At 33.8% G+C, this 27,511-nt stretch overlaps 1 protein-coding gene and 1 long non-coding RNA gene across 11 annotated transcripts in view; one reads left to right on the top strand and one right to left on the bottom strand.

Annotated features, from left to right (window-relative positions):
* The window catches only part of MAPK10 (mitogen-activated protein kinase 10), a 184,695-nt gene that overhangs the window by 116,440 nt on the left and 40,744 nt on the right, over positions 1 to 27,511 (top strand). For 6 of the 8 annotated variants that reach the window (XM_074228604.1, XM_074228605.1, XM_074228602.1 and 3 more), the window contains 4 exons: positions 1,039 to 1,177; positions 2,460 to 2,625; positions 5,764 to 5,835; positions 27,014 to 27,196. In XM_074228604.1, coding sequence (XP_074084705.1) covers positions 1,039 to 1,177; positions 2,460 to 2,625; positions 5,764 to 5,835; positions 27,014 to 27,196 — 560 coding nt within the window. Of the gene's footprint in view, positions 1 to 1,038; positions 1,178 to 2,459; positions 2,626 to 5,763; positions 5,836 to 17,410; positions 17,498 to 20,274; positions 20,321 to 25,663; positions 26,143 to 27,013; positions 27,197 to 27,511 lie in introns of those variants that run through there. The other 2 variants (XR_012476894.1, XR_012476893.1) reach the window with 2 other exon arrangements.
* The window catches only part of LOC141517535 (uncharacterized), a 77,915-nt gene that overhangs the window by 45,313 nt on the left and 5,091 nt on the right, over positions 1 to 27,511 (bottom strand). For all 3 annotated transcript variants that reach the window (XR_012476897.1, XR_012476895.1, XR_012476896.1), the window contains one exon: positions 25,952 to 26,084. This is a non-coding gene — a long non-coding RNA (uncharacterized LOC141517535). The remainder of the gene's footprint in view (positions 1 to 25,951; positions 26,085 to 27,511) is intronic.

The raw sequence follows: 27,511 nt of genomic DNA, 5'->3' as shown, positions 1-27,511 counted from the left end.
TATAAAAGAAAATGTAAGGTATCTCATAACAAAAGCAATTGACCTGGAAAACAGAACAAGGAAAAAAACAGGAATTATTCAACTAATCCAAATGCATGACAAACAAAAGAAAAAGTTTTATGTTTCTTATTTTGAGAAATCATAAATGAAAACTTCTCATATCTCTTAGAACCAGTGAGCAAAGTAGACTTAGAAAGAATCCATTGATTTTGGTGAAAGAAACATCAAAATGAAAACTCCTAGGATATTATATCCCAAATTCAGTCAAAGAAAAAACACAATAATCAACCAGGAGTTATCAAGGAAGCAGGATTACACAAAATTTAGCAAGTTCCTCTGAAATGTAGCAGAGGGTTTGCAGTATGAAACTCCAGACTGAAAAGGAAGATAAAAATGAATCTTTATCCAAAAAATGAAATTCAATTTAAAAAAAAAGAAGAGTAGGAACTTCAGACATTTTGTCTTTTAACAAGAGGGGAAAAAATTCTTTAGCTGCTTTCTTCATGATAGGAGAATTTGCTTATCCTCAGAGCTTTATAAACTCCCAAAAAGGGAATCCTTATCTTCAGAAAGCAAGATTTGATAAGATGTAAAGGGATATCAATCTTACTTCAATACAGTTGAAACTGGACATCACCCTTACTTCATTTTTTTTTCAAATTCCTTTCTCTATGATATATGTGTAATATAGATTTTCCCATAAGGCACCACTTTAACTTTTCTTCCTGTTTGTAATTCTTATAAATAGATACTACTTAAAGAGACAGGTAACAAGGAGATAAATTCAGCATTAACTAAATGATATTTCTCTTGACAGAACTAGATTTGTGGGGCTGGTGATTACTATAATTCCATTCTTAGAAGTGTCTTATAAAGTCCTTCATTTTCTGATTAGCTGAAATGGAAAGTTCAAAGGAGCAGCAATTTCCGAGAAGATTCAAAAATGATTAACAGGATAGTGTTACTGTTTCAGTTATGTTTTAAAATTGATGTCTACGTTTCATTATCTAGTCATAACATTGAGAATTTACTCTTTAGTTACCTTGTGATGGAACTGATGGATGCAAACTTATGTCAGGTAATTCAAATGGAATTGGATCATGAGCGCATGTCTTACCTCTTGTACCAAATGTTATGTGGCATCAAGCACCTTCACTCTGCCGGGATCATCCACAGGGTAAGTACCCATAATTATTAAAGATAGATGAAGGGGGCAGCTAGGTGGCGCAGTGGATAGAGCCTTGGCCCTGGAGTCAGGAGGACCTGGGTTCAAATCCGACCTCATGCACTTAATAATTGCCTAGCTGTGAGACCTTGGGCAAGTCGCTTAACCCCACTGCTTTAAATAAATAAAAAATTTTAAAAAGATGGATGAGTTATTTGAATTACAAAGATGGATATAATGTTTAGGAAGGTAACAAATAAAAATTATGAGTTTTCTTAGCTGTTGTAATTAAGAAGCAAGCATCCTTTTCCATGTTTACAAAGGGAAACAAAAAAAAAAGAGTGACTGTACCAGAGTTCATATTTTCTATTATTCATCATTTCATTGAAAGTCAATTTCTGTTGTTACTACTGAAGCAGTTTCTCTTCTCAGTTATTTTATTGACAGAGATTATAGGTGCTACTGAAATGAAAAAGTGCATTTCTCAAAGAATGAAGTGAGCTGTTCTCCTTCCAATACTTGATTAGAATTAGAAGCTTTCTGAAAGGGGTAGCCATGTGGCTACGTGGAAAACCTAAAGGATGATGATAAATTAGTATATAAGCCCTTATGTTATTTTTTTATGCATACAGTGTTTAAAGTGAATTTTATTTTTTAGGTTTTTGCAAGGCAAATGGGGTTAAGCAGCTTGCCCAAGGCCACACAGCTAGGTAATTATTAAGTGTCTGAGACTGTATTTGAACCCAGGTCCTCCTGACTCCAGGGCCAGTGCTTTATCCACTGCGCCACCTAGCCGCCCCCTAAAAGTGAATTTTTTATTTCAGTAAAGATGCTCTTGAAGACATTTATTTTTAAAGGACAAATTAAAATTTAGTTGTAAAAATATCATAAAATAATATGGCAGAAACTAGGTATAGACCACATCTCACATTATATACCTACCACAATAATTCAAAATGAATACATGATTCAGACTCAAAGGGTGACACCATAAGCTAATTAGGAGAGCAAGGTATAGTTTCCCTGTCAGATTATGGAAAAGAGGAATTTATGATCACAGGAGATGGCATTAAGAGGTACAAAAATGGATCATTTTTATTATATTAAATTAAAAAAATTTTACATAAACAAAACCCATATATTTTATTACCTATTCAGTTATCTATAACATCTTAAGCCAAATGTGAGAAGTACTAGGTACTTAGTATATTGACCAACTTATCATGTTAATTTGGTAGAAAAATAATTTTCTAAATATTATTGGCTTTTTCTTCTTTGTTTTTTCTTTTGGCAGGATTTAAAGCCCAGTAACATTGTGGTGAAATCTGACTGCACATTGAAAATTCTGGACTTTGGACTGGCCAGGACTGCAGGCACAAGCTTCATGATGACTCCATATGTGGTGACACGTTATTACAGAGCACCAGAAGTCATCCTGGGAATGGGCTACAAAGAGAATGGTAGGGATGGCTTCTATGACAAACCTAAAACGTAGTAGGGAAAAGAATTCATCTTCTAAGGAATGAAAAGGAAGAAGCCTCTTTTATTTACGTTCATAACTTTTAAAAATATTGAGTAATTGGCTTGCTTAGTCTCTTAGACTTGTCAATTTTTAAAATCAAAAAAAGGTAGCTATAGAGATGCAGTCTTTTATAGAGTGTTTGCAAGATATCAGATGAGAAGGAAATTCTAGAGTCTGACTAAGCAATTATAATGAGTTTGTAATTATAGCATACTATAGAGGCTAAAGCCATCTTGTTTTTAGATTGTCATAGGAATAAAATGCTGCAGTCCTTCAATTCAGAATCTGAAGGTGGGGGGAAACTATGTCCATTTTCTTTTCCCTATTTCACAGATGATGATTCAATTAGGAATTAAAAACATATTTCCAAGATCCTTGGCAGGAATGTCATCTTCCTTTTCCCATATTAAGTCAATAGAATAAATTGTTCAGGATATGGAAAGTCATTTTCAATTATTAAATCATCCTGTCAGTGAAATGAAAGACTTCAGTTGTTTATAAAAATATAATAAATTTTTTAAACTGAAAAGAGATCTGTTTTACTGGTTATTTCCCTCAAGATCTCTTTATTAAATGAAAACTACATATTTATGAAAATTTTCAGGTACAAATACACCTCCAAAATATTTTTCAGATTGGATCCATCAAAATTATGTTAAGTGAGAAATGCAATTCATTAATTAAATATAACTTCAACTAGGCAGCATTCTACCAAATCACTTGGACCATAACTTTGGAAATAAGGCGGTATACTAAAATAAGCCTAAAGCTAAGAGTCTGTTGCACTATTTTTAATATATAATTTTCATTTTACAAGACAGTTTTGTTTTTTAGAGGCAGCTAAGGGGTACAGTAGATAGTGCATTGAACCTGAAGTCAGGAAGAACTGAATTCAAATTTGAACTTAGACATTTCCTAGCTATGTGAACCTGTGCAAATTGTGTACTCTAGGTTTGTCTCAGGTTCCTCACCTGTAAATTGAGATTGATACCTTACCTCCCAGGGTTGCTGTAAGGACAGAATGGAATATTTTTTGTAAAGTGCTTAGCACATTGTCTGAAATATAATAGGCACTCAATAAATGCCCATTTCCTTCCTTCATTTAAAAAAAATCTAATTTTTAAGAATAGGGCAGCTGTCTTTCTATTTGTTAATGAAATGAATAGCCATGAAGTTTTCATTCCATTCATATTTTTATTGTCTATCATTTAAAAAGTCACTGACTTTTTCTTTAGCTCTTCAGATGAACTTTTTCATCTGATGACTCCATATTAATTGTTGGCCCTATTAGAGAAAACACTTTCTTGTGGAATCCAAGCAGAATTTTGGTGCATTTGTTCAAAAGAGAAAAAAATTGTTAAGCTGTTTTGAAAGTCTTGACAATAATAGCTACTGAGGACTGTAAAAATTGAACTTGGAAATATTTTTACCAAGAGTAGTGGAATTCTAGTTCTTTCTTCAAATCTAAAGTAAAAACAAGTATGTTTCATTTAAAAAAAAAAAGCCAGAGATGAATGGGGGTGAAGTGAGTTGGGAAAATCTCAAACTTAATAAAATAACATTTCTAAATCTTTTTTTTTAAGTTTTGGCCAGGCAGTGGGTTTAAGTGACTGGCCCATGGTCACACAGCTAGGTAATTAAGCATCTGAGGTCAAATTTGAACTCATGCTTCATGGAGTCTCCAGGGCTGGTGTTCTGTCCACTGTGCCACCTAGCTGCCCCTAAAATAACATTTCCAGAGTAAAAGAAAGTAATTTTTAAAAGAAAGAAGAGAATCAAAAGTGTAATTGAGGATCTAGATTTGCCTCTCCCATTTCTTTTCTTCAGACTCATGCTGTAACATTGACATGAGGTCTTTCCACTCTTCTCTTTCCCTCTTTAGCACCGAATATAGTGACTTATATTTCATTTCGTAGTTGTTTCAGATTCACTAAGTACAAGCATCTGGTCCTTTATTCTCTTTGGAAGCATAGAAGATGTCAGGAAGAAGGGAAGCTATTTATCCTCCCTGGGCCACATATGATCCAACCATCCTAAGCACCAACTACTTCTCCCTCTCTTCCTAAAAGAAATATTTTAACCTTATTTTGTATTATAGAAAAACAATTCCCTGCTTTAATTATTTTTGCATTATAAAACAGAGTGAAAAGAAGAGGGAAAAAAGTCATAGAACCTATAAAAACAGTGAGTGTTCCAGTTGGCAAAATAAATTTTCCGGAAAATCAGGAAGAGTCAAATTCATTTCGCCATCATGATAAAAACATTTCTACAAATTTTGTTTTAGAGCTTTGTTTTTATGGAAGATAAAAAAATGGAAAAACATTTAAATTTTGTCCTTTAAATTTTACCAATTCCCTAAGGGAAGAGCAAGATCATGAGCAATCAGTAATTGAAATTCTTATCAGATCTTTAGGTCATTTTTATAATTTTTCAAAGTTCAAGTTCTGATGAACTCTAATTCTGAACATATACTATTATTAAGCAACCTTGGAAATGGCAACAGCCCCCTGCCCTGGTTTATTCATGCTCTTTTTGTTACTCTTATGGATAAACACTAAAGAGTCATACTCAAGCTATGGTTATTTTAGAAGGAAATGAAAAAAAGAACAAGAGATTTCCCCTTTCTTGAGGTAGGTTCGGTAGTATATCAGCTGATTACTTGCTTTGAAAAATTATAGATATCTTTAACGTAAATACTTTTTTAGCTGGTTGATCTTAAAGAAACAACTTGTCTAGGGTGGTTTTTTAAATTTTATTTTATTTTATTTTATCTGCTTACCAATGTCAGAGAAGATCTTTGAGAAAAAAAAACAACTTGTTCATCTAACTTCAATGAAATACTCTAAATATGAAATAATTGTTTGTTGCTTTATGTGAATTCTTACCATTGCAGATATTTTATCAATATTGTTAGCTACTGAATTCTTCCCTCCTCTTTTGGCCCTTGCTCTATGGGAAGTAAAAAATGATGTTTTCTTATCAACCTGCTTTTCTTGGCTCTTTTGAGAATAAATTGTCTAACAAAACTTTGCTTTTTTTTCTCTCTTCTTCACTTTTCTAATTTCTGCTGCTCTAGTGGATATATGGTCTGTAGGATGCATTATGGGAGAAATGGTTCGCCACAAAATCCTCTTTCCAGGAAGGGATTGTATCCTTGTACTTTTTGTCTCAGCTTCACCTATTTTATCTTAATTCTCTTAATCTTAACCTGCATATGACAGAAAAGGTAGGAGAGAAAAGTTGACTTAGAATGGAAAACATAGCAGTATTAATAATATATATAAGAATTTGACCAATACCAAGGGAAAAAAATAGAATGAAAACTAAATGGTACCATGGTTGTTTTAACCAGCCGTTAAGTTATTTTTTACCCTAAATACATCATCTTATTTCCTATCTGATAAGAGAGAGACAGACAGACAGGAAGACAGAGACAGAGAGACAGAGACAGACAGACAGACACACACACACACACATGCATGCACGCATGTGCGCTCAGAGACAGAGACAGACATATACTTATGTTACACAAAAGAAGAAAATTTAGACCAGAGAATGGTAATTTGGTAACGTTGTTTTATCATTTAAGAGGAAACTCAGCCCTTCCCCCAATTTGTTTGGTTCCTTTTCTTATATGACTGCTTTCTTGTTTTCATGATTTTAGATATTTGTGATTTTATATTGATACAATAATTATCAACTTGCCATTGTACTTTGTATTTAAATTTATCTTGATGTAATATAGGATCCCATTCAGGTTATATAACATTTTTTCTCCTAAAAATATTTACTTGTACATTCTAAATGTCAACACTAACTTTTTAATAGCTCAGGGTCCATATGATTTAGAAATAACACATACCTTACTCAAGAGCCAATGGTTTCCAAAATTATTCTTTTGCCCATCTGAAGTTAGCATTTTAAGTATCACTATTGACAAGTCCTGCCAGGACTTTGCTAGAGGATATATCTTGACTTTATGGTATCTAAGCTGACAATTATTATTATTTTTTGGAAACACAAGTTGCACAATTAAATTTATTATGGTTAGGAGTATGCTATGCAAGATATCCTTCTCATTTGCCTTTACCAGAATTGATAATTCTATTTTCTTCAGTTGACTTTCTGACAATTATTTTTAAAGTAAGGCAAAAAGAAAAGATTGACTTTCAGACCTTTCTAAACCAAGGTACTAGATTTACATGTGAGATGAATTCATAAGAATTATTAAAAATCCACATAGGCATGAAACAGTGAAAAAACATTGTTTCTGGAAGAAGATAGGTTCACATCCTATTTCTAGTGCTTACCACCTGTTTTTTCATTTGTAGAATGAGAGCATTGGTTTGGGTGACCTTCCAGGTTCTTTCAAGCTATTGGTCTTTCTATCCAAAGATAAGAAGCTGGATTTTCCCAAAGTACAGATGCTCTTGGTAATTTAGTAGTTTATCAACCAGAACACTTTAAATACTGGGCATTTCTACATATCCTCAGCAAAATAAACAATTTATGTTTGTAATGATGCCTATAATTCTACAGGATCCCTATGTATATTTTGAATTAAAATGACTCATTTTTCTTTTTAAAATAAAAAAGATTAAATTAGATTCAGTTTAGTTTTAAGGTTAAATGTATTTTAGTTCATTTCAGTTCTTCAGTAACTGGCAATCCTTATATCCTAGGTAGCACTGTCCCTTTAATGTTGCTGAGTTAAGTCTGATCAGAGAAAAAGGGTTTTCTCATAGAATTGATTGCTGGGGGGTTAGCCTGGCTAGAAGGCAAACAAATGAGATTTTGAATCTGATGAACTGAATGTTATAGATTGGGAAGATAGGGATAGCAAAACTATGATATGACTATGGATCAAGATAACTATCTGATGAGAGAGACAGACAGACATAGAGATAGAGACAAAGAGAGAGAAAAAGAGAGAGGGATAAAAAGAACAGATTCCAGAACTACGCTAGCTAAACTTGAAAGTAGAAATAGTTGTTGCTCCAGATGCTTTTGAGTAGTGTCAGACTGAGCAGAGAAATAAATGGAAGCAACCAAGTCAATTCAATATACATTTTTTAGGCTTTTTTTTTGCAAGGCAATGGGGTTAAGTGACTTGCCCAAGGCCACACAGCTAGGCAATTATTAAGTGTCTGAGGTCAGATTTGAATCCAGGTACTCCTGACTCCAGGGCTGGTGCTCTATCCACTGTGCCATCTAGCTGCCCTTTTCAATATACATTTATTAAGGACCTGGGATATTGTTGGCATTGTGCTGAGTTCTGGGAATGCAAATAAGAGAAGAAAGATTCCCTGCTTGCAATCTAATGGTTCTGAGGGCCTATTTGAATTTAGGAACATGAGTCTTTCTGACTCCAGGACCAGGACTCTTATCTACTGCACTGCAGAGCTTCCGTGTGGTCTTCTGACAATCTAGCCTGAGGGAACCATCTTCATTTTGCTGTAAAGCAGGAAGTAGGGGTATCTTTAAAAACTACTGTCAGCTTCTGGAGGGGAATGAAGGTCTGCTGACCTGGTCCCTTCACAAAAATGTAACGAGAACCCACCCACCGAAGTCATCAAGCTTGCTGATGGGACCTTAAGTCAAGGGCTCTGATGAAACAAAATCCTCCCAAACCCTTCAAGGTTCCCTAGGACCCTAAGGGGTGCTAGGCTCTGGGATAATAGACCAGAGAGGCAATGTGACACAGTGGATAGAGAACTGATCTCTGAGCCAAGAAGAGATGGGTTCAAGTTTTACCTTTAACATACATTTATGATCCTGGGCAGGCTTTTCTCATCATGGTGTTCTGGTTAAGGCTGTAAAAACTGGTGCAGATCTGCATTGATAGGAGTTTCCTATGCCAATTCCTATCCTCCTTACTAACAGTCTTAATTAGAAACATTTAATTAAATTTAATAAGAGGAATCCTATTCCCCAATTATTCTGTACAACAGACAACTTTAAATGTTTCATGTCAATAATAGCATCATTACTTGTATTAATAAAAGAAAGGAATCAGATTCCATCTCTTAGGAGGCATCAGCCTGCTCTGTTAGCTTTCATATAGAAATGGGGTTAGGCATGTGATTTCATCGGCATAGGGAACTCCAGGATCAAGATTTACCCATTACCAGTTCAGGTTGCTGAATTAGCTTAACAGGTTTTTAGGGGTTTTTTTTCAAATTCTAAGAATGAAGAAAACCTCAGGGGTATATTAACATCAATGCTTTTCTTAAACCCAAGCCATAAAAAAAGTGGGACATGAAAAAAACACTAGAGTATTTTTTTGTCTTCCCAATTATATGTTTAAATTTTCAATTATCCCATCTTCCTTTATCCTTGGTCTAAAAATTGAGTTTACATTTATGGAAGAAGCTCCTTATTCTAACTACAGATCAACAAATGCTCTGTAATTTAGAGTTTTAGAGGATTTGGGGATGGAGTGTAGAAATATTAAGAAGTGATGTATCCAGGGTCAGGCAGGACAAAGTGTTTGGTTTGTCATATTAGAAAAGGTATTTAGGTAATGATTTAGGTAATGTGGATTTAACCCAAATCACAGGAAAGAATGAACATATAAATTACATTGTTGTTATTAAAATTATAAAGTTAAGCATTTAAATGTTAAATGCTCAGTTAATGTTAAATATTGAATAAATATTTAACCTCATAAAATTGAAAAAGTAGTTAAAAGTTATGTAGTTAAAAGAATATGTTGTTCTATCAGCCTCATAAACAATATTATGGAAGGGATCAACTAAAAATCCAAAACTAATATCTTTTAGAACCACTTATTTATTTTTCTGTATACTTCTGAATTTGGAAAAAACTGACAAACTGCTTTCATTTGCTAATTTTAATTGTCTTTTTCATTATTATTTGAAAAACTGCAAGAAACAGAATATCACAAGAAGACAAATTGTGAAAACTGAAAAAATTCTCATTAAGAGACTTCACTTATTAGTTATGATACAACTAATAACCTTTCAGAATCAGTTGTAAACTCAGACTGTTTCCTCATTTATAATAACAATGACAATTATTACCTTAACCTCTTGGGGTTGTTGTAAGGAATAGATGAGATCATTCATATGAAAGTACCTTGTAAGGTGCAAACTACATACCCATAATACAAAGATTATTTGGTTAGACTCTTGAAACAAGGAATTCCAAGGAGCCTCAGCTAACTTGCCAAATGAATTGATGAACTTAGGTTATAATGTAAAGTCAGTAATGGTCTCATTCAATGACTAAAGGGTCATCCATATTATCCATACTATCCTTTTCTGGTATGACAAACCAAGCACTTATTTTGTATGAAAGTCATGGCAAGAACTTTAACAGTTCAGAGACTTAAGGAACATGACTGTGTCTCTTGACCCAGATAAATGATGGATACTTCTCATTCTTTTTGTATAATTATACCTAATAATAATTTTCTAAAGGCAATCAATGGTTATGGAATCAATATCTCTCATTTCCTCCAATTCTACATGTACTTTAAAGAAAAAAATGAACATTCTGATAGACTAAATAGAAATTAAGGAAAGTATATTTTGAATTGAAGAGATTTTATTCAAGGGAACAATAACATATTTTTTCTTTTTCTTTTCAAGGCACTGACTTGCTGACTTGCCCAAGGCCACACAGCTAGGCAATTACTAAGTGTCTGAGGCTGAATTTGAACTCAGGTCCTCCTGACTCCAGGGCCAGTGCTCTATCCACTGTGCCACTTAGTTGCCTCATCTTTTCTATAGTATAAAATTCTATATATTTTTGAAGTTTTTCATTTCACTTTTGTCTTCTCATATAAAGCTAGAGATTTTATCTTCTTTTGGAGTATTTATAGTTTTGTAAAAAATAATTTAAAAAAAATCATCACGACTTGCTTTGTTAAGCAGACATTAAGACAATAATAAGAAGAGGATAAAGAGTAAGTGATAATTTGATGGTTGTGCTCAAGAAGAGAGCCATCTGCTTTTCCTAGCTTTGACAAACTTTATTTTCCATAAATATTATTTACTTCAAAGTTGTATGTGTACAGAATGCACCATCAGATGTTTTTGGTGCATACAATATGTTTTGAAATTTCAGAAGCTCTGTTGAGCTTCTGTTGGATAAAATTATATAATCAGATCATCTCATTAAATTTATAATTCATTTGAAAACCTTAGTGTAAGGCTGTCTTGCCCTTAGGAATGGCCATGGGGCATGAAATCAAATCATCTTGACCATCTTCTTGGGGGAATTGTTGAAAGAAAAGGATAAAACCAAATTCTTTGTATTCTGTGCTTGATGGAAAATATATTAGGTAACTGGAAGAAGAATACCCTTTGGTTTTATATTAGCACAGCCAGAGATCCATTCTCCATAAACACCCAGAGAACATAAATGAACAAGACTGTTGCAAAGACAGTTCACAAACTTGCAGTGTTTAGCCAGCTAGAGGAGGTCAATCAGTCTATCTACAAATACTAAGTATCAGAAGCTATGCAAAGCCCTGGAGGGTACAAAAAAAAAAAAATGGAAAAGCACCACACCTCATGTATATAAATGCCTTTGCATAAACAAGATACATTTAGGAGGAGAAAGTTAAACTGAAATGGGAGTGAGGTTGGGAGGACAGGAGAGCCAGGAAAACGGAAGAGGTGAAGGTGAGGAGAGAGAGCATTCCAGGCAAGGAAGACATCATGGAATTTATTGAATGGAGCAGGGAGGTTAATATTTGTCAAACCTTAGGAATATCACTTTGATAATTGGGTTGATGATGGAGTAAGTAGGGAGAGACTTGAGACCATCCTGGTGGCTATTTCAACCCTGGTCCAGGGTAACAGTAATGTCAGAGGACAGAAATGGATCAGCTAAACAAGAGAAGTAGCTGAGATGGAGTTTTGCAAGTGAAGAATAACCTAGGGCTGAGCAACTGGATTGTAGAGTGAATGGAAGGGAGTAAAATATGAGAAGACTGGAAAGACAGGAAGAACCATAAGGTCAGGTCATAAAGAATTTTAAATGCAAAGATATTTTAATTTAATTTTGTTTTTGTAAATGAGAGGGGTGGGTAGGGAAGCTGAGTGAAGGGTGAATTCGAATGGGGAGAGTCTTCCTTGAAGGAAGAATGACTGGAATTCATGAATATGGAAGTAGAAGAGTTGTAGATAATTGATTCTAAGACCTCTGAGCATAATTGAGGTTAACTGGAAGAGGAAGTCAGGAGAAGGGAGTAGAATGTGGAATTGGAAGTTAATGTAGTTGATTTCTTTATTCCCATGGAACTAATAAATTAATTAATTAACAGGTAATTCCTAGCTAGCTACTATGGGTTAGACCCTCCTCTAGATATTTGAGGATAAAAGTGCAAAGAATGAAATAATTCTTATTGTAAGGAGCTTGCGCTCTATTGGAGAAGAAAAATACATTTAAAATATATCGTCAAATCATATCAACAAGCCTTTATTAAGTGCTCACTATCCAGACACTTTGCCAAGGGGCAAAAAGAGTCCCTTTCCCAAGGAGCTCATCTAAAGGAGGAGAAATCATAGAAACAACAAAGTACAAATGAGATAGATGCAAGCCAAATTGGAGTCAACTTCAGAGGGAATGCCAGCAAAGATTTCATTAACAGATGGGGGGTTAGCCAGGACCCAAAAGAAGCCCAGAAACCCACCTGAATGTTCCAGGCATGAGGGAGAATCAAGGATAAAGCAAAAATTCAGAAAATGAAGTGTTTTATTCAGAGAATAGCAAGGAAGACGATCACTGCCTTGCAAAAAACACAGTGGGGAAACAGGGCATCAGGAAACTTGGAAAGGTTAGGGGGAAAGGTTATGAAGGTTTTAAATGTCAAACATAAATTTTTTATTTGATTCTGGAAGAAATATGGAGTTTATTTAATGGGGCAGAGAGGTCAATATTGTTAAATGTGAGCTTTTAGGAAGATCACATTGATAATTGGGTTAAGGCTAGAATGAATGGATGGCAAGAGACTTGAGGTCATCCTGGGGCTATTTCAACAGTAAGGCAGCTAGATAATGCAGTGGATAGAGCATTGATCTTGGAATCAGGAGGATGGGAGTTTGAATCCAGTCTCTGACACTTACCAGCTGTGTGACCATGGGCAAGTCACTTAAACCCTGATCACCTCACATCCAGGGATATCTCCAGTCATCCTGATTCTTAGCTGGTCACTGGACTCAGATGTCTCAGGAAGAGAAATTGAGACTGGTGACTTAGCACAGCCTCCATCCCTCAAATCCAATTCATGTGCTTGTCATGGCATCACCTCCTTGATGTCATGGTCTTCTTCAAAAATGGAGGACAAAATATTATATTATTTCAACAGTGTAGCCATGAAGTAATGAAAATCTGGACCAGGGTGATAATAATAATAATAATATTGAAGGACAAAAAGGGATCATGTAAACAAGGGAAATTCAGAAGTAGATTGAATAAATTGGATTTGGCAAAGGATCAAATATGTGTGTTTGTGTGTGTGTGTGTGTGTGTGTGTGTGTGTGTGTGTGTGAATGGTAGTAGAGTTGAGAGAAAGTAAAGCATTGAGATTGACACCAAAGGTGCTAGCCTAGGTGACTGGGAGGATGCGGTGGCCCTAATAGTAACAGGGAAGTAAGGACAAGAGAGGTTTAGGGGAAAGATAATGAATTTTGGACATGTTGAATTTAAGATAAATATATATATATATATATATGTATGTATGTATGTATGTATACAGACATATGGGACATCCAAGGATGTCTAGATGGCACAGTAGACAGAGCACAGAGCATAGATTCAGAAAGACTCATCTTCAGGATTTCAGATCTGGTCTCAGAAACTAATTGTGTTCGACCCTGGACAAGTCACTTAATCCTATTTGTTTCTTCATCTGAAAAATGAGATGGAGAAGGAAATGGCAAGCCACTCTAGGACCTTTGCTAAGAAAACTCTAAATGGGGTCACAAAGAGTGAGGCGTGACTGAGACTACTGAACAACAATGAATAACTTAATTCTGTGATTCTCCTCTGAGCAGAGAGGCTATATGCATAGAATACAGGTTATATGGGAAAGTATATGCTTACTCTCTTTAGAGATTATATCCACTGGTAACTGACTTATCTCTATTTTACAGTATAATACAATCTTTAAGCACACAGTTTGAACTTTTTAGAAGAACTGGCAAGCAATATTGAAGGATAGTGTCTAGAATTAAATGGGAAAATGGAAATTCCCTGAATGATATCTCCTGGGATTTCTTTTTAAAATATAGTTTTCATATTGTTTAAGAAACATGATAGATACCAAGACAGAGATTTCTATATCTTTGTATGACTTTATGCAATTTGTCCCTCCTTAGCCATCTCTGCTCATCTCTACCTTTCTAATTTTACAATTTAGATAACAACAAATAAAATAAATAATTTTAACTACACCTTAACCTTCATGATGGTAGTTCAGTTATGCATATTTTTATTTCATGTTGATCTGTTCCCTTTTAAATTTTAGCCTTTGCTAATGGTAAAACAACCACATTCAGGTGAAGAATCATGTTCTGGGGCTGACCCATTATAGGTGCTCAATAAATTATTTTTAAGGGATTGATTGATTATGAAATAAAATCAAGACTTTCTGTTTAAAAACTTTGCAGAGATAGGATTTAATGAAATTGAGGCAGCATATTCCAAACCATTTGTGTTTTAACTAGAATTACCTTTCCACTTTATTCAAATTTATAAGCAAGAATCAATGTGACTCATATGGAACACATTTTCTTTTGCTATTTCAGCTTATTTTTTAAAGCACATCATTTGAAAGAATAAGGCAAAAACTAGTTTGCATGCTTTCCAAACTAATATGTAGTCCAGACTCATTTATAATACAAATCATTAGGTTCCTGGTGAATAAACCTAATGAATAAATGGAAATTAATCTTTGGAAAAGCCAGCAAGATGAATCATTTAATTAGAATTTCAAAGTGACATCAACATATTATTAATTACCCAACGGTAGCTAATGTTAATTCAATAACCTAGTAATGAGGGGAAGATTATGCTTGGTGGCCTGAATAGGACTTCTACTGGCATCAAAAGGCCAATATCAGATAGAGGTAATAGTAAACTGTTTTGTAGCATGTATCATCTACTTGTTCTTCATTTGCTGTGTTCTTGTTTACTTTAATTTCATTTTGTTTTTCAGTTGACATTTGATCACTAGGGTGCCTCACTGGGAAAGGATTAAGGATAGAGTGCTATTCTTTGCTATTGATCCCATCCTTCTAGCAACCATTAGTGGGAACAGGCACTTTCCTCACTCCTTTCCCTTTTAGCTTTTAAGGGATTGCTGTTGAGATATGTATGCATATATATATAAATACATACATGCCCACAGGCATACCCCCATATATACATAGAGAGAGATTTTGCTTTTGCTTCTTTTGTAATTATTTTGTAATTATTGATGTCTGTTTGTCTCTAAAGCCTATAATGATAATGTCTATTCTCATCTTTTTCTAAGAAATATATTTAGTTCTTGACTTTTTTTCGGATAGTAATAAAAACTTTACACTTACACATTCACTCTTATCAGGTAAAGAACAAGTTGAATTATGGAAAATCAGGACTGTTTTTTTTAAAAGAAACTTAATTTGATTTCTTTAAAGCATATACCTTGCCTTTGTATAGTGGAAAGAGTGTTGGAATTGACCTCAAGTTCAGTTCTTAGACAGAACTTTGTGGTAAACTATTCTGTATTATGTCTACGATGCATAGGTGTACTTTATCATTGACTTCTAATTTGCACACTGGTTATTGTTTTATAGTTTGGGGGGGGTTGGAAGTTTTTTTTTTTCTTTTGGCCAAACTTGTGATATTATTATCCCCACTTCACAGTTGAGGAAACTGAGGTAAACAGAGGTTAAGTGACTTGCCCAGGGTCACACAGAGTAAATATCTGTAAATGGATTTGAACTTGGAGTCTTTCTGATTCCAGGCTCAGGGCTCTACCCACAGTACTACTACCTGACTCTACAGTTATTTGTCCTTTAGAGCTACTGATCTTTTCCCTCTATCTTTGACCAATTAAATAATGTATCATTACAATTATCTCCTTAGAACTCATTGATTAGGCATTGTTGATTTGATTTGTGGTAGTTCCTTAATTACACATTATTTATTAATTTCAAAAAATTATATACCCTCACAATATTTATTTTAATTCATTTTTATCAGGAAAGATTTTCTTTCCATTTGCTCCTTATTTGTTTCTCTTTGTTTTTTTAGGTTTTTGGAAGGCAAACAGGGTTAAGTGGCTTGCCCACAGCTAGGTAATTATTAAGTGGGGGCTAAGTGGCTTGCCCAGGGCCACACAGCTAGGTAATTATTAAGTGTCTGAGATTGGATTTGAACCCAGGTACTCCTGACTCCAGAGCCGATGCTTTATCCACTATGACATCTAGCCACCCCCTGTTTCTCTCTCTCTCTCTCTCTCATAAATAGAATGTGAATTATGAAAGTCAGAGTCCATTTTTTGCTGAAATGTTTACAAACTGGATAAATGGACCTGAATTTTAAGTTTTACCATATAGTTATTTTGTTGTCTTTTTGTTTTGTTTTATTTTTGCAAAGCAAGTATCTGAGGCTGGATTTGAACTCAGGTCCTCCTGACTCCAGGGCCAGTGCTCTATCCACTGTGCCACCTGGCTGCCCGTAACCATAACCAGTTTTAAAAAAGAAAACATCAAATTCTAGAAGAAATGTTTTAACTATTGCCATAATTACTTTTATAGAAAATATGTTAGAACGTATTGCTGATAGAGAAATCCCTCCTACAAGAGCCATAAGCCCTTATGTGTGTGTTTGCATATATATATATATATATATATGCAGAATATATGAAATTTATTATTAACCTTGCTCTTCCTTAGTGTATGGAAACCATCTTAGTACCCAAAAGAATGGGAAAATCTTGTCAGTAAATAGGCATTTATTAAGCTTCTTCTTGGTGCAAGCACTGTGCTAAGAAGGGAAGAAAACTGTCCCTGCCCTCACGGAATTCATAGTTCAATGAGAGGAGACAACATACAAACAATTAAGTATAAACAAGATATAAACTGGATAAAATGGAGACAATCATTAGAGCAAAGATGCTAGAATTAAGTAGGGTTAGGGAAGTCTTCCTGTGCAGAATGGTGGAATTTTAGCTGGATTTTGAAGGAAGCCAGGGAAACCAAGAGGCAGAGATGAGGAAGGAGAGCATTCCATACATGGGAAATAGCAACAGAAAATTTCCTGAGCCAAGAAATGGAGAGCCTTGTTGAGGACACTGCTTTTGCTGCATCACAGAAATTTTGGTAGGCTTTCTCATCATTAGCATTAGCATTATCTTTCACTTATTTATTGCTTATACATTTCTTTGATTTATTAATTATTTAGTATTTTATTATTAAGTCCAATTTGGTTGTATTATTCAATATTTTCATTGTGCTATGGTCTATGAAAGATTGGTTACATATTCCAGCTTTTTACATTTATTTGCAATTTATTTATGACATTATATACATGTCTATGTATACAAAATTGGTGCTGATATATTTTGTGATTTCATTCAGAAGTTTACTATAATTTTAATTTCTCCACCAATTTGTGAAATTCTCTATTTCCTTTTTTGTTATTTTGTTCAACTTGAGAGGAACAATAATGTATTCTTCTATTATTGTTTACAATGTTTTCAGACCTTTGACAAATGAAAAAATACCACCTCAGACACTGATGGTCTAAAATTGGATTGCTGAGTTCTTGGTGAGGTGGAAGGTAGAAAGGTGTGTGTTTGTGGTGGGGGTGGGTGAGGTGGTGGGTGCTTCTGGGTCATGGAGGACTTTGAACACTAAAAAGAGGGTTTTGATTTGATCCTGGAGGTCATAGGGAGCCATTGGAGTTTCCTGAGGTGAGGTTGGGGATGAAGATGGGATCTGACTTACTCAGAACTGCAGGCACTTTAGGAAAATCTCTTTGGCAACTGAATGGAGGATGAGATTGTATGAGCAAGACGTGGCCTTGAGGGGCAGCTAGGTAGTGCAGAAGATGGAGCACCCGCCCTGGAGTCAGGTGTACCTGAGTTCAAGTCCAGCCTTAAACACTTAATAATTACCTAGCTGTGTGGCCTTGGGCAAGCTACTTAACCTCATTTGCCTTGCAAAAAAAAATAATAAAAATAAAAAAAAAGAAGTGGCCTTGACTATACTACTGGTCATCTAATTTTCAGATTTTTGATCATTGCCTGGAGTAATGTAAGCCTTCATCATTTACTTTAAATTTTTCTGAAAAGCAAGTATTTTGAGAACTTCTGTGTTTCCCCCATGATCATATTTTCCTGAACTAAAAATTGGAAACATGAGTCCTTTAAACAACCTTATCAAAAGTACACTTCATTTTCTGAGCATCAATACCAGTTGGTAGTTATAGGTACTAAATCAAATATTTTTTAAAATATACTTAAAAGATAAAAGTAATTTACAAACAGAACTACTCCCAAGTTGGCAGTAACAAAATTAATAGTTTATGTAAATTTGCAGTAGTATTCTATTCTTTAGAAAAATTACAATAAACTTGTCTCATTTTATGAAGTAGATAAGTTTCCAAAGAGTTGTATGGTAACATTTTTTGCAAGTCAAGTAATATTTTAAATTCCCAAGGGTAGTTTTGAATTTTTTTTTAACAAGGCAATGGGGTTAAGTGGCTTGTCCAAGATCACACACATAAGTAAATATTAAGTGTCTGAGGCTGAATTTGAGCTTAAGTCCTCCTGACTCCAGGGCTGGTGCTCTTTCCAATATGTCCTTGCTGCCCCAGCTTTGAACTTTATATATTATATATATATAATTTCCACATGGAGCTGTCCAGATGGGTTTAGCCACAATTATTTTGATCATTTAAAATCTATTCATGTTACTAATTACTCAATATTATGATATATTCTTTTAGAAAGGAAATAATTGCCTCATATTTCACATTTGATTAAATAACAACTTAGAAAAGCATAATTCAGGGTTAAAATGAACTTTAGAAGTCATTTAATCCTATTTGCCTGTGAATGAAAGAATCAATTTGATAATATCTAATATCAGAGAGCTCATTGTATCACTTTTATTCATGAAATAGGGCTCCTATCTCAGATCCCTCTTTTTTTTAAACATGGTTCTACTTGCATGACATTTCTTTTTTTCTATTGCCAAAATGTGCCTTTTTTAAACTGCCAATCATTTATCTCTCCTGTCTCCTAAGCAACCTAGCAAAAATTCGTTAGTTATTTTACATTAACAATCTTTAAAATATTTGCAGAAACAATCATATTTCTAGAATTCTTCTGCAGGAAAAATTATTCTCCATTTCCTTGAACTAATCCTTATTATATAATGATAATACATTTATTTTAATCACTTTAAAAAGCTAACAAGTAACAAGCCCTTTTCCCAGACTAAATCTCTGATGAGAGTGGTACATTTAGATGAGGAAACAGGTCCTTTGAGAGGTTAATTGACTTAACCTTTGTTTGCCTTTGTCCCTTGGAGAAGAAAATGATAAACCACTCCAGTATCTCTGCCAAGAAAACCCCAAGAATGTATAATCCAAAGGGTTAAAAGAATTGGAGACAACTGGACAGCATACATATCAGAGTCTCATTAGAGCTCTATCTCTGTGTGTCTCTCTCTCTCTCTCTCTCTCTCTCTCTCTCTCTCTGAATCAGACTCTTATCAGATATGTAATAGTTTTCCCTCCTAGTTAACTATATAATTTCTTATACCAATTACATTAATTTGTACTTACAAATTTTTTCCAATTTCATGTTTTTGAAATTCTCTTGTATTTTGTCTCTTATCTTTTTTTGATTAAGCTTTTGTCCTTGTCCATGGTTGTGAAAGGGATATGATTGTTTGCTTTCTAATTTTTTTATGGTTTGATATTTAATATTCAGGTCACATTTTCATTTTTGAATCTATTGTGGTTTATTGTGTAAGATGGTATTCTAAATATAATTTCTGCCAGATTACTTTCCAGTTTTCCTAGCAATACTGGGCATATGGAAAATTCTTTCCTAGTTAATTTATATTTTGGGACTTATAGAATACTGAGGTTTTTTTCTGATGTTCATTTTTTCTGATTTTTCTTTATTTGGATTGTTCCATTATGTCCTTATATTTAATGTTTTGTAATTTGGGTATTTTATATTATTTAGATCATTTATTTTTTAAATCCTTAGTTTGATGGTCTAAAAATGTACATAGTAGGTTTTGAAAATTATTTTTATTTCTTCTGGGTTTTTTTTGGTTCATTCATAAATTTTAATAATTTGATTTTATTTTCTCTTATCAATCATGTTTTTAATATTTCACATATATTATATTAATTACTATATTACAACATAGAGAATATTATGTACTTGACTTATTTATATTCTAATTAGGATAAAATTTTATCCTAAATTTTGTAATTATAGGTATTTTATTTTAGTTTTCTTTATATGTTAGATTTATGATATTTAAAATTGCATATAGCTTATTAATTATATCTTTTTCTATTTTGTTAATTTATGTTTTAGGAATTTTTCCCCTGAACACAGTGTTTGCTGCATCACAGAAATTTTGGTAGGCTTTCTCATCATTAGCATTATCTTTTATTTATTTATTGCTTATATAATTTCTTTCATTAATTATTTAGTATTTCATTATTAAGTCCAGTTTCGTTGTATTATTCAATATTTTCATTGTGCTTTGGTCTATGAAAGATTTTGTTACATATTCCAGCTTTTTTACATTTATTTGCAATTTCCGTATGCCTTATTATATTATATACATGTCTATGTATATAAAATTAGTGCTGATATATTTTGTGATTCCATTCAGAAGGTGACTATAATTTTAATTTCTTCACCAATTTGCAAAATTCTCTATTTTCTGTTTTGTTTACCTTGCCTTTTGCCAGGGATTAAAAATCTTGTTTATATTTATTATATTTGTTCAACTTTAGAGGAACAATAAAATGCTCCGCTATTGTGTACAGTTGCCTCCAGACCTTTGACAAATGGAAAATACTATCTCAGACATTGACTTCCTTTGTGACCCTGGGCAAATCACTTGCCCTCTCTCTGCCTCAGTTTTCTTATCTGTAAAATGAGGATAAGAATAATGTTTATCTTCTAGGGCTGTGAGGATAAATTTTATAAATAAATAGATAATTTTGTAAAATGCATTGCAAATCCTCAATTGCTATATAAGTGCTTTCTAATATTAGATCTTCAGTTGCATTTCCTCATCCTCACTTATTTTATTTCTTTAAATTCTTTTTTAGATGTTTATCCTCTTTATATGTCCTTTGTTGTTACTGATGCTTTCACTACAGTTAACTTTCTTCTTTAAATAAAAGTGTTTCATCACTTACTTTTTCCTTTGGTTATTCTGCACATTTATCTTTCTTGTGTTTCTGTTATTTGTGGTATATAAAATTTACCTATTCTGTTTTGTTTTGTTTTTGTTAACCTTTTTTTGGTCAGAAATTCTTCAAATACCCCTCACTTAACATTCATCTTTTTTTAAGATTGGTTTTAGCTCTAAATCTGCTATCCTATGAGATATATTTGCAGTATGAGCACTCAAAAATTTGTTTGAAAACATTTTACTTTCCCTTTTTTCTTTTTTTGTTTATTTTTTTAAACCAAGAATCATAATACTGTATCATCCAAGAAACAATCCAAAGAAGTAGCATATTTAAAATTTAAATGTTAATTAATTTATTTCAGCTTACATTTTCATACCTTTAAATGATTGCATTATCTCTATTTTTTTATATTGTCTCATTTTTTCCCTCTAATATCTTCAGGATTTGGGGACAAATAGATTCAGTGGTAATTTTTTTTTTGCAGGGCAAATGGGGTTAAGTGGCTTGTCCAAGGCCACACAGCTAGGTAATTATTAAGTGTCTGAGGCTGGATTTGAACTCAGGTACTCCTGACTCCAGGGCCAGTGCTCTATCTACTGCGCCACCTAACTACCCCCAGTGGTAAAAATTTCTAAAACTGTTTAGTTGTAAAACGAAGATGCACTATAATTTTTGGTGAAAGTAAGCATTTTTTAAGTGGGAGGAAAGTGTATAGTTTTTTTTAACTTGTTCAGTTCACTCTACGATAATTGAAAAATTATTCTTCAATTTTTATTGCACTCTGGTGCTTAGTAAAGAAAGTACATTTATGATGTCTTGAGATAGTTATTAAGGATAAGCTTGATGGTCACGTTGGATGTAGCATGGTAAACTTAACCACGTTGGATACATCAAATGACAAATGTCCTGTGATGATGTAACTATAATAAGTCCCATAGCTGCTAACTCCCCGTTTTTGGTTTGAAGTCAAATAACTAAGAGTAACTGCAATAATAAATAGTGAATTTTTACCTTTTATTTTACAGAGTTTTCTTGATGCAAAAATTAAATACTTCATAGGAACCAGAAATATTTAGGTTGCTAAAAGGAGGACAAAATCTTCATGTGAATTGCATTTAATCATCTTAAAAGTTTTACCCTAGCATAGCTATGTCAAATTATCTCTGATCTCGAGAGAGATTTCTTTCAATTTCAATGGGGGCATGAGGACAAGTATCAAAGCTATTATATAATAAAAAGTTTGAGTTTTGCCCAGTTTTATGCTTTTCTTTTGGCTGTGTTTTATATATCTATGTTCAGTGAATAAAGTTTACCTTGTCTTTTGCCAGAGATGACAAATCTTGTTTGGGTGAACTGTTTTGAATATCTAAGAGGCTTGTTCTGAGCAATTCCCAGGATTGCCACCAAGTACTTGAGTAGGTTATTAACTGTTTTATTTTTTTTAGGTTTTTTTGCAAGGCAATGGGGTTAAGTGGCTTGCCCAAGGCCACACAGCTAGGTCATTATTGAGTGAGGCTGGAGTTGAATTCAGGTACTCCTGACTCCAGGGCCAGTGCTCTATCCACTGCACCATCTAGCTGCCCCATTAACTTTTATTTAAAAAACAGCCTGAATATCATATAACTTACTAAATTTCACAACTAGAATTGTTCTGCTGAAATTTCCTTTCTTCAGGAAGCATATATAATATTTAAAATTAACAATTACTTCCTTGAAGATGTTAATAATTTATTGTGTGCCTTTCAAATGGATGTTCTCCAATGTAGATCTTTTGATTATATAGTCAATTTTATAGAATACTACTCTTAAAATTCAGAAAGCTGGTGGTGAGGTGAACCAGGTTTTAAATTGATCTCCAAGGACGCATTAATATTCCTTTCTTTTAAAAAGTTAATAATATCTTTTTTTTAAACATCAATGTAACTTCCTAATGATTTCCTCACATTTGCCAATAGACATCTCACTTTTACAACAAATTAATATTGTTAAGAAAAACAAACCATACCTTTGGCAATGTCTGAAAATGTATATTTCATCTTGAACCTCAAGTCTAAGGGATGGTTATTACATTTCATCAACCCTCTGAAGTGAAAATGAATCATTACATTGATAAGGGTTTTGGTTCCTTCAGTGTTGTTTCTCTTTATTTAATTGTTTTCTCTCATCATTTCCTGATAGTTTAGGGAAAGGATAAATTTTTCAGTTATTTCAGTCATGTCCAATTCAGTGACTCCATTTGGGATATTCTTGGCAAAGATTTTAGAGTGGTTTGTTATTTCCTTCTTAAGTTCATTTTATATCAGGAAACTGAGGCAAGTAGGGTTAAATGACTAGCCCAAGGCCACAAAACTAGTAAGTGTCTGAGATCATAATTTGAACTCAGTTCTTTCTGATTCCAGATTCAGAGCTCTATCCACTGCACTACCCAACTGTTCCAAAATGATTGACAGGTTTGGAAATTTTTTTTCTTAAAGATGAAAAACAGCAAATTCTTTGAATTTCTATATTTCTGAAACACATCTCAAGAAAACTGAACTTTCTTAAACTTTATGTAGACCCAGAATAATCATATAGCCATCATTTCTATCGCTGTATGAAATGTCTTGAAAACTTTCACATAGGGATGGTCAGTCAATAAGTCAATAAATATTTTTTAAGTGCCTACCATGAGCTAAGCAATGTGCTATATGCTGGAGACATAACTTTTCAATAACTTCATAGATCATGATTTTTCACTTAAATAGGGACTATACAAGGTACTCATTATTTGCCAACTGCCAAAACCTCCAATACTGACCCAAGGGAAAATCCAAGGATTTCTGAATATGTTGCAGAAAATTCAAGAAAGTTTTAAACCTCATTGAGATAAGAGAGAGGTAGGAAGTTTGCCAAGAAGTTTGTAGAAGTACCTCGGGAGTGTTCTTGGTGGAGTACTGGACATGGAGTTTGAATCCAGCCTCAGATAACTTACTCTGGGACCCTGGGCAAGTCACCTATGTCAGATTCCTTCCCTGTAAAGAGGGATTAAGAGTAGTACCTACCTCCCAGAATTCTTGGGAGTAAAAACTGAAATAATATTTCTAAAACAGAACAGTGCCTTGGATGTTTAATAAATGCTTGTTTAAAAAAAAACCCTGAAAATTTCCTCTTGGAGATGTGTTTAATTCTCCATGAAGTTGGAGTTAATTCTGAACTTTATTATGATTTCCAAACTTAATTGCAGATTCTAGTATTGTAGATGTAGAAAAGTAACTATACTTATGTAACCAGCTTTTAAATTGAGCAATTTAAAATTCAGATTCTATTGAATTTAATAAATTAAATGAGGAAAATTATTGTTCATAGCATAGTTATTTGTGCTCTGAATGGTAAATTCTAGCATCCAACCATCAAAGCAAAAGTGATAATTACTCTTCACTGGGTTTCTGAATGCAACTAATATAGAATACCCAAATTGGAAAAGAAAGAGTAGTTTTTCCATGTAAAATACTTTAGAGATGCATTCAACCATATTAATGCTATTTGGTGGGAATAAATTTTGTTTCACATCCTGTTTCATTAAATCCATGATATTGTTTTGGGTTTGTGCATATTTATAGTTACTTGCCCTGTGAATCTGGAAGATATTTTACAGACAATATTACATAGAAATGGTATTGATTTTGGGAAAGATATTTATAGAGTGATGCATTTGTATCATTAGGAGGTTAGTTATTTTCATTCAAATGCTATGACTTTAGAAATTTTCTCTGTTATCAGAGAAAAACTAAATACAGGATGAATAGATGGAAGTTCATTTTAAGGCTTTAGCCACTGGAAGGGAGGGACAGGAAAGATCTTTTATAGAGGGCTGAATTTGAGTTGTATCATGAAGGAAACAAAAAGGTGGAGGGAAAAATGAAGGAAGAGGAAGTAAACAGAAAAAGAAAGAAAAGAAAGAAAGAAAGAAAGAAAGAAAGAAAGAAAGAAAGAAAGAAAGAAAGAAAGAAAGAAAGAAAGGAAGGAAGGAAGGAAGGAAGGAAGGAAGGAAGGAAGGAAGGAAGGAAGGAAGGAAGGAAGGAAGAAAGAGGGAGGAAGAGAGAGAGGGAGGGAGGAAGGGAGAGAGGAAGAAAGAAAAAAGAAGGAAAGAAAGAAAGAAAGAAAGAAAGAAAGAAAGAAAGAAAGAAAGAAAGAAAGAAAGAAAGAAAGAAAGAAAGAAAGAAAGAAAGAAAATGTTTTAGACTGGAAGACAGCCATTGACAAAGGCATTGGAATGAGGTTGGCACAGTTAGCAAATGACAGCGATCATAGAGTGTTCTAGAGGAGGATTCCTTGGGCTATCTTTTGCAAGAATTAATCCTGAAATTCTTTGCGATATTAGACAATTACCTAGAGCAGGTGAGAGGCTAAATGACTGACCTGGAGATACACAACCTTCATGTGTCTAAAGTGGGACTAAATCCAGCTCTTCAGTTTTTGAAATCAGTTTGTTATATACTATGACATATTACCTCTTGAGATCAATAGATGTTTGAAAAAATTTATTGATTCTGTTTTCTTTCAAAATGAAATAGATTGAGGCAGCTAGGTGGTGAAGTGAATAGAGTACCAACCCTGGAGTCAGGAGGATTTGAGTTCAAATGTGGCCTCAGACACTTAATAATTACCTAGATGTGTGACCTTGGGTAAGTCACTTAACCCCATTGCCTTGCAAAAAACTCCCCAAAACAAAATGAAATAGATTGAACCATAATAGAATTTAACATCCTCCTTGGCATCCTTAATATCAAATTAGTCAACTCAATGTTACCACCATCAGTTATATGAAACATGGAACAATTGCCTTGATAGGTACACCTCACCTCTTTTGGTCCATAACTGTTTCCCTCAATTTTTAGCAGAATGCACATTTACTGATGTTTCACTGTCAATATCAAGTTGATGCTGTAGATGTAGCCAAATCTGAGTTCATGTCCATGGATCGATACAAGTCACCTGTCATAAGAAAAGAAGAAAATGAAATTATTATAGTTTCATAGAGTGGAGAGAAAAGAAAAGGTAATTTATGACAAACAGGGGAAAAGTAAGATTTAAAACAAATCTTCTCATTTTAAACATAATAATTGTGGAATCTTAGTGAAAAAAAAAAGTGCTCATCCCAGGGTTTTAAATCTCAAAGTCAAAATCTGCCATTCATATACCATTTCCCTTTATAAACCAGTTTTTCCTCTAGAAAAAAGTAATTAATTTAACTCTGATTAAATATTTTTATGTGGTAAGAAGTATGCTAGTCACTAGGAATATGAAAATAAACAAAAGCAGCATGGATTCCTCTCAAGGAGATAGTATTCTTGCATAAGACATGTATATAGATAAGATAGGAGCCAGGCTTGTGATTTTATTGGTAGGAGGGAGGGAGGGAATAAGCATTTATTTAGCACCTACTGCTACAAGCTTCAGGAACTCTCATGTGAAAAAATTCTCTCTACCTAAGCAAACCAACATTTCTATTAAAGTTAGAGAGTTTCTAGGATGTGGAGAAGTTAAACGATTTACTCAGAACCAGCTGGTTAGTATGGATCCAATTTCTCTCAGATTCTAGACCCGTTCTCTACCCATTAGATCATATCTCAAATATTAATAAATAATCACAAAGTAATATGAAAACCATTTGCCAGGTACCTGATTAAATTATCCTGAAGTCCCAGAGTTAACTTTTGCATACATGGGGTGAGGGAGGGAAGTTTGAAATGTTTAATCTGATCATCGGGGCAGATAATTACCATCAGAGTTTAAAATTTTGATAGGAATTCATTGCTTAAAAATTCTTGTTACAGTAACTGAGGACGCTGAGAAAGAGTCACACTGTAGGCAGTGACAGCTAGTAGAGTACACTTTTTTTCCCTTAACTGTTTGATCCTCAGACATTGATCAATGGAACAAAGTAATTGAGCAACTGGGAACGCCATGCCCAGAATTCATGAAGAAATTGCAACCCACAGTAAGAAACTACGTGGAGAATCGGCCCAAGTATGCAGGCCTTACTTTTCCCAAGCTTTTTCCAGATTCCCTCTTCCCTGCTGACTCCGAGCACAATAAACTTAAAGGTATGTTAAGCAAAGACTTTTTGGGTCATGGTGTGAAGGAAATGGTCAACAACTGGCTCTTGGTTGGAGTGGTCTTCTCTTTAAATTTTCCCTAAAAGGGGGTGGGGCCACGAGCATCATCTTTTGGGCATGCATGAAGAGAAATAAATTATACATTATAATAATTATAAATAATTATGTATACATAATTATTTATAATTATGTAGATATAATATACAATGACACAATCATGTTTTATTTTAGAAGGTGAAAAATGAATCACATCTGCCACTCCAAGTTCATGCTTTCCCTCTGTTTTTCTTTTATGATGACTGA

Source organism: Macrotis lagotis, chromosome 3, assembly GCF_037893015.1.
Source record: "Macrotis lagotis isolate mMagLag1 chromosome 3, bilby.v1.9.chrom.fasta, whole genome shotgun sequence".
In the NCBI taxonomy this organism is placed as follows: Eukaryota; Metazoa; Chordata; class Mammalia; order Peramelemorphia; family Peramelidae; genus Macrotis; species Macrotis lagotis.
The sequence above is the reverse complement of the archived record's forward strand: the minus strand, read 5'-3'. Positions and strand labels throughout refer to the sequence as shown.